The 8596-nt window shown below is 36.7% G+C and overlaps 1 protein-coding gene across 1 annotated transcript in view; it reads left to right on the plus strand.

Annotated features, from left to right (window-relative positions):
• Nucleotides 1-8020, plus strand: part of C7H14orf39 (chromosome 7 C14orf39 homolog) — a 34777-nt gene extending 26757 nt beyond the window's left edge. Inside the window, exons 14-17 of the mRNA XM_075283424.1 lie at nucleotides 684-883; nucleotides 2005-2128; nucleotides 5450-5504; nucleotides 7839-8020. Coding sequence (XP_075139525.1) covers nucleotides 684-883; nucleotides 2005-2128; nucleotides 5450-5504; nucleotides 7839-8020 — 561 coding nt within the window. The remainder of the gene's footprint in view (nucleotides 1-683; nucleotides 884-2004; nucleotides 2129-5449; nucleotides 5505-7838) is intronic.
• The last annotated feature ends 576 nt before the right edge of the window (nucleotides 8021-8596 follow it).

Raw genomic sequence — 8596 nt, forward strand, 5'->3', positions numbered from 1 at the left:
TGCAACCACCCTTTGGAAGAGCAGTCCTAGAAGTGATGATCTTTCCCTCACAACGCACTGATCTCAACATTATCCAGTCTGTCTTATATGGCATGAAGAGACAGAAGGATTGAGCAAGCCTATATGCACAGAAGAACTACACACAGTCTTTCTGTAACACAAGAGCTCCAATACAATAGAGAAGAGCTTTATCCATAGGATACAGAATAAATACCTGATTGAGGGGCTGGCCACTAAGACCCCCAGTGATCCTGAAAGTAGGTATTGTCCCCTCCACACACACATACACACACATCCATTTCAGGTGGTGGACAGCGCTCCTCTTCACTTCAATGGAAGAGCTGGAGATAGCTATGTGCTGTACTTTGATTATCTCTGGCGCTCCCATTGAAGTAAATGGGAGCACTGTCTACCACCTGACACACCTATATTCACTGACTGTGGTTAGGCAGAATGCACACCTCCTGTTCTCAGGATCGGTAGGGGTCTCAGCAGTCAGATCCCCACTGATCATGGATTTACCCTTCATTTTATGGAGACAGTATATGTACTTTTAGTGGCATAAGCCTATAAAAATATTTGTTGCATAAAAATCTTATGAAAGTAACAGGCTAAAAAGGATTTCACATGTTTGTTTAGCACGAAACATCTGACTACAAGGATTGTCTATTTCAATTTTACAGGGAAACTCTGTAAGTTATGAAGATATGGAATGCAACACTGATGAAGTAACATCACCAAAAGAAGTATTTGCAATGCCAACTATCCCATCACCATTCACCATACCTGACCCTCCTTCTATTTCAACAAGTTTATCCAATAGGAAATGTGGACGGAAGAAGGGAAAGAAAAGCCAGAACATCACAACATCTCCATTGGATTTGTATGTACAGTGTTTAGCTTTTCAGAAGATGTTAATACAAATACATACTAAGAATTTTGTTTTACAATTTCAAAATGTATTCATTTTAGCTAAAACATACTTTTAGATACACATACACAATTGGAAAGATGTTGAATGAAGCATTCGTGATATTTGGTATAAGCTACACTAGTCTTAAAGTGAATCTCCAATTTTTAACATCATGCCATATTTAGCTATAAAATTTCATGCAAACTGATTGGGATTCTGGCTCATCTCATTCACATGTTGCAGAAAAAAAATCCACAGCTGAAAAGCTGTGTCTTCAAAATCATCCGCGTTTTTGAAAATCGCAGCACATCAATTATACCTACAGAAACGCTGGTATTTTCCACTTTTTTCACACAACGTTTTTCACAGAAAGTCTGTAGAGTTTTCCCCCGCAGACTTTCTGCCCCTATTGTACCTATACAGATATCTATACAGAAAATACCAGCATTTCCATAGGTATAATTGACATGCTGTGACTTTAAAAAAACGCATGCAGTTTTGAAAAAGCAGCATTTTTTCTGCAATTTTTTTTCTGCAATGTGTGGATAGGATTAGTCAGAATCCATTCTACTTTGTAGGTAATGTAAAATGCTGCGTTTTTTGCCACAGAGTTTCCTCTGCTGCTAAAACGCTTTATTTTCTCAATGTGGGGCCCGGCGTTATAGTAATTCTGAGAAGATAATACATCTGTGTGTGGATCATATTAAAGCTCTTATTTTCCAACACATTAAATTCCTTTAGTCCATGCTGATATTTTAGTTTGAATCCACCAATGACCTAATTTTGTCAGACCCCCTCAGGCAAGCACTCTTAAAGGTGGGGGAGCAGTTTGCTGTGGTTAATTTAATCTTCGGTCTTATGTTTCCCTCCCATAATCCTTAATTATCCTATATCCTTTCATACACGAAATGGCCATATGTATGTGGACAAGTGAACATTTGAGATGCTCATAAATACACATCAGTATTATGTAGGGGTAGAAGCTCATTGTAAGATGATCATTTTTTTTCCAAAAATCTTTTAACTCCACTGAAATAATACAACATTGTCATGTTAATTTTAATTAATTGTCATGTTATATTTCTTTTCAGATTCTCCACAAGCAAAGAACAAATAGAAGCATCTCAGTCTTTAAATCTGTTTAAGACTTCCACACCTAAAACCCCAAATCTTAGTAGCTTTGAATCTTTTGCAACAGTGGGATTTGCAGACCAGGTAAAATTAGTATATATCTGTATGGGACAGGTGCTACTTATCTTGAGAGAACATAAAAAATAATACCTGTTTATAGGAATTGTCCCACAGTGATTTGGGGGGCCCAGTTGCTAAAAGGAATGCTGCTTGCAGTACTAGGGAATTGGGAGACAGTGCACATTCTTTAGAGAAACTTGGAGTAACTCTCTACTTGGTCTAATAGATAGGGTGAGCAGCCAGAGCTAAGGAATCCACTCTGTGATGTTTATATGGCACAATAGCATCTGAGGTAAAGCATATGGTTATCTCCAACACTCTAATTCATTTCAATAGGAGTTCCGAAGATAGCTGAAGTACAGCACATGGCTATATTGGTGCTCTCACCAGTGACGCCTGCGTCCAGCCTAGCTTCAGTAAAGCTGAATGTGCACCTCATGTTATGACATGACATTTCATGTCATAACCCCTTTAAGTAAATAGTTGCTAGTCACTTTAACTTTTTTCCATTGCTTTTCCTGTGAGTTATCACAGTGCAACAAGTTATCAATGTGCAGCAAGCAATTAGAAGATACCAGTAATTATAATTCATAGTCCTGGTAAAGTTTAAGCTAGGCAAGAAAAATCTAGACCCTACAGTGACACGTTATATGATAGATCTGGCACATTTTGCTTGAAGTTAGACTTTTTCCTCTTTTTAAGCCAATTTTTAGCTGTCTTGGTTTAGACCATTCCATTGTGCCAGAAAACTGGCGTATGCCAGTAGCACATTTGCTGTATTTTAAGACTCCAAAAACCCACACCACATTGTCTAGACATTTTTGAAAACTGTCAAATGAGGGTAAGCATCTGCTATTTTTGACGCAATGAAGACTATATCTAACCAGATTTACACTAAAAAGAAAGTGCAATTCATGCCAGAAATCCAGAACAAAAATGATCTGCAATTTTTGTGATCATTGACATCTTCATTCATGTGGGCCTATGTCTTTAACCCTTAAACTTGTAGCAAAGTAGCAAGATCAAATTCACATTAAATAAAAACTATTAAACAAGGCAAATAACATTTGTCTTTAACTAGAGAACTATTCTTTAAGTGAAAGGATAGTTAGGAATTGCATAAAGCAATGAACACTATACATAAAAACTAATGCAGACAAGTCAGTGCTGTCCATAGTAAACTAAACACTGGTATATATGGTTAACATTGACAATGTTTACCTCCAATTGTTTTGCACGAGACTCACTATGTTTAGTAAGGAAGAATAAGATATACAGTCCTATGAAAAAGTTTGGGCACCCCTATTAATCTTAATCATTTTTAGTTCTAAATATTTTGGTGTTTGCAGCAGCCATTTCAGTTTGATATATCTAATAACTGATGGACACAGTACTATTTCAGGATTGAAATGAGGTTTATTGTACTAACAGAAAATGTGCACTATGCAATAAACCAAAATTTGACCAGTGCAAAAGTATGGGCACCTCAACAGAAAAGTGACATTAATATTTAGTAGATCCTCCTTTTGCAAAGATAACAGCCTCCAGTCGCTTCCTGTAGCTTTTAATCAGTTCCTGGATCCTGGATAAAGGTATTTTAGACCATTCTTCTTTACAAAACAATTCAAGTTCAGTTAAGTTTGATGGTGGCCGAGCATGGACAGCCCGCTTCAAATCATCCGACAGATGTTCAATGATATTCAGGTCTGGGGACTGGGATGGCCATTCCAGAACATTGTAATTGTTCCTCTGCATGAATGCCTGAGTCGATTTGGAGTGTTGTTTTGGATTATTGTCTTGCTGACATATCCATCTCCGGCGTAACTTCAACTTCGTCACTGATTCTTGAACATTATTCTCAAGAATCTGCTGATACTGAGTGGAATCCATGTGACCCTCAAACAAGATTCCCGGTGCCGGCATTGGCCACACAGCCCCAAAGCATGATGGAACCTCCACCAAATTTTACAGTGGGTAGCAAGTGTTTTTCTTGGAATGCTGTTTCTTTTTGGACGCCATGCATAACGCCTTTTTTTATAACCAAACAACTCAATCTTTGTTTCCAAAATGAAGTTGGCTTCTCCAAATGTGCTTTTGCATACCTCAGGCAACTCTATTTGTGGCGTACGTGCAGAAACGGCTTCTTTCTCATCACTCTCCCATACAGCTTATCCTTGTGCAAAGTGCGCTGTATAGTTGACTGATGCACAGTGACACCATCTGCAGCAAGATGATGCTGCAGCTCTTTGGAGGTGGTCTGTGGATTGTCCTTGACTGTTCTCACCATTCTTCTTCTCTGCCTTTCTGATATTTTTCTTGGCCTGCCACTTCTTGGCTTAACAAGAACTGTCCCTGTGGTCTTCCATTTCCTTACTATGTTCCTCACAGTGGAAACTGACAGGTTCAATCTCTGAGACAACTTTTTGTATCCTTCCCCTGAACAACTATGTTGAACAATCTTTGTTTTCAGATCATTTGAGAGTTGTTTTAAGTAGCCCATGATGCCACTCTTCAGAGGAGATTCAAATAGGAGAACAACTTGCAATTGGCCACCTTAAATACCTTTTCTCATGATTGGATAGATCTGGCTATGAAGTTCAAAGCTCAGTGAGGTTACAAAAACAATTTTGTGCTTCAGTAAGTCAGTAAAAAGTAGTTAGGAGTATTCAAATCAATAAAATGATAAGGGTGCCCATACTTTTGCACCGGTCAAATTTTGGTTTAATGCATATTGCACATTTTCTGTTAGTACAATAAACCTCATTTCAATCCTGAAATATTACTGTGTCCATTAGTTATTAGATATATCAAACTGAAATGGCTGCTGCAAACACCAAAATATTTAGAACTAAAAATGATTAAGATTAATAGGGGTGCCCAAACGTTTTCATAGGACTGTAATTTAATGCTAAATATTATTTAGGCTTAGTTCACACGTGAAAAAAGCCTCGCTGATTTTGGTACTGATTTTTCAGTGTCGCTTTTTTTGGACGCTGTTTTTTGCATTGCACGCTGTTTTTGACGCTTTTTCAGTTGCTGTTTTTTTTAAGCTTTTTTTTGCACTACAAAAAAAAATTAAATAAAGTTATTAGTACATGATAAAAAAAATGCTAGCAGTTTCGGTCGCTGTTTTTGCCAAAACAGCTGCAAAAATAAGCAACCAAAAAGCGCAAGCGTTTAGCAGCTAGCAAGCTAGCAGAAAAAAATAAAAAGCGAGTGATTCACATAGGGCTACATTTTATGGAGGCTGATTTTGAAGTGAAATCAGCTGTCAAAATCAGCCTCCTTGTCCCCGTGTGAACTAGCCCTTAATGTAGTTTTATAATATATGTGTTTTCATTTTAGCAAGAAGGCTTTCCTGCGCAAGATACCAGTCCAACATCTCCTGTAAAAGACATTGGTTAGTATCATTACATGCATAAGTACTATTTACATCATATTAGACATACATCTCTTAAGGGATTTTGTGAATAATTCTGTGGTACTTCCACTGTGGATAAAAAAGAAATAGAAACCAAAAAGTAAAAAAGTATGTATCAACTCACCATCTTGTATGGAATACAGTCCTTAATACAACCGGGATGCAAGGAGAAACTCCTAGGACTTCTGGAGCATGTAGATAATGTAGCACAAAAGAAAAAAAAATCCAGCACATCTCCAAGATTGTGTATATATATCTATATATGTAAAATAACTTTTAATCAAACATTAAAATCCAAAAAAGAAACAAATAAAAAATAGAGAAAACCCCCCATATAAAAATGCAAGGAGCCTTAGTCATGGCTTGTATGCCCTGAAATGCGTAAGCTCGTTGCATTTTTATATGGGAGGTTTTCTATATTTTTTGTTTTCTTTTTTGGATTTTTAATGTTTGATTAAAAGTTATTTTTTTACAGATGTACAACCTAGAGACGTGTTGAATTTTTCATCTTTTGTGCTACATAAAAAAGAAATGTATGCTGGTCCATGTGTCTTTCATTGTGCAGTCCAAGGAAACCTCAAACTGCATGAACTGCATGTATCAGATTAGGACAAGCTTTAATGTTTTGTTTTTAAAGGACTTTACACTACAACTCTGATGACATATGCACCAAAAAAGCAATACATTCATAAAGAACATGCAACAGACATTAACCATTAGGTATGGATGTACATACACTGATGAGCAAAAGAGTAGGCTCCATATCTCACCATTCACTACAGCTTTGAACTTCAGACTACCATCTTTTTATAGACAATCATCTTGGCCATTTCATACATAAATTTAACTTGCAGTTATTTAGCATATGATTAGTTATGCAGATTCTTCTCATGTAACTGCATTGTTACTGTTTTGCTCCTGGTGGTAGAAAAATCTTTTTATTCTTGTAATCTACAAATTACAGCCTGTTCTCACATTTCCTAATAGCTCAATGTGTTATTAGGTTGATTCCCAAGTGAAAAGTCAATGGTTCTAATTGAGGATCAACCAGGAAGAAAATTTCCCAAGAAAAGAGAAACAGCATTATCCAGATCATCGATAACGATCTCTCAGCCAAGAAAATTGCCAAACTGCTTCATGTGAGTGCCATGACAGTTGGAAGAATATGAAATTAAGCCTGTCAATCTATTCAAGAGAAGGACACCCAAGCAAAATATCAGAGTCAACAAATTCGCTTATTACAAGGTCTATCAGTTCTGGTGTGGTAAATGTGGCAGTGGAGGTGGCTCATATGCTTCAAAATAGTGAGATTCCAGATGTCTATGCAAGCACCTTAAAAAGCGAGTTACACAGGTCTAGAATGGTGGCCCAAAAAAAGGTGAAGAAACCTCGACTTCAATATTGTCTTAAGAAGTGTTGACTTGAGTTTGCAAAAGAAGTATGAAAAGTGGACAATGAAAATGAGTGATTTGGAGTAATGAGACAAATGTCAGTAGACAGGGCTCTGATGGCTACAAATGAAACAAGGGAAAAAAGTCATAATGGATCGAGAAATTGAAGGAACTGTCAAGTTTGGTGGAGGAAGCCTGATGATATGGGGTTGGATACTTGACTAGGATCAATAGTGGTCTCAATGCTGAGCTATATGTGAGTATCCTACAAGACAAGTTGTATAAGACACTCAACTACTATAGGCATGAAAAGGCAACATAGTGTTCCAGCAGGACAACGACCCAAAGATTAGTGAGTAGAGGTGCTGGATTGGCCCCCACAGTCACCAGACCTCAACCCAATCGAACACTTGTGGGTAGATTTGAAAAAAAGCTGTAATTATAACCAAGTGAGTCGGCCAGTATGCAGCAACAATGGGAAGAATTTAGATTTTTAGGAGTAAAATAGAAAGAATTCAGTTACATGATAATAATCTGCATAACTAAACATATGCTAAATAGTTGCAAGCAAAATTTATGTATGAAATAGCCAAGATTTATAAAATGATGGTAGTCTCATATCCAAAGCTGTGAGATACGGAGCCTGTAAGTCAAAAGTTCAAAACATTGTTACCCTTTTGCTCGTCATTGTATAGTTAGAACAGTCTTTCACTCCCTTCTTCCATTGGAGGACTGTTTTATGGGTCCACTTGCTTCAATTAATGTTTTTACACTGGTTTACCTTCCAAATATCTAAAAATTAAAAGATCTGCCTGGTGATTTTGGATGGGACACTTAAAACGCAAATAGAATATCTACATTAATTGTATTCTTTCAATTATGTTGTACAACTTTCAATGAAGTATCTGTGATTACTTTTCAGGAAATATGTTCCAGAAAATGGAGACGGACAATGATTTTGCATTTTTATTTGCTTCAAAGTCTTCACAATCTTCAGATGAAGACAAAGATGACTTTAACTTCATGTTACCATTTGGACAAGAAGAAAGAAACTCCATGGAATTTGAATGTGATCAAAGCAACACACAATTTTCATTTTTTTAGGCCCATATTTCTCAACGCCATCTATGAGACAAAAATGATTTAATGGCCATTTCTTTGATATAATTTACAATTATCTGTATTAGGCCTGTTATGTTTTTGATGACAGATATTATGCACTTCAAGTTACTGTTATTAAGTCATAAACACAACTTTGAACACCATTTTATAGTCAATGCATATCTACATAACAAGTTGAGTGTCTGTATAAGTATATTATATTATGTAACTTGAACTAGTCCTGATTTACGCCATATAAGCCAGAGTTTTAAAAAAAAAGTCTATACATTTCAGAGATGAAATATCCAATCATTCATTGCTTCCCTCAGGGCCCCTTCACACGGAGTAAACTCGCGTGTATTTTGGCAAAATACACGTGTAAAAATAAGACTCCCATTGACTTCAATGACATTTTACACGTGTATTTTGACATGTGTAAAAAAAAAATGCGATTGAAGTCAATGGGAATCTTATTTTTACATGTGTATTTTGCCAAAATACACGCGCGTTTAGTCCATGTGAAGGGGCCCAAGGGGTTATCCAGCTTTTAAAAACCCTATTAGATTCTGTTTTCACGGA

Source organism: Leptodactylus fuscus, chromosome 7 (assembly GCF_031893055.1).
Source record: "Leptodactylus fuscus isolate aLepFus1 chromosome 7, aLepFus1.hap2, whole genome shotgun sequence".
Lineage (NCBI taxonomy): Eukaryota > Metazoa > Chordata > Amphibia > Anura > Leptodactylidae > Leptodactylus > Leptodactylus fuscus.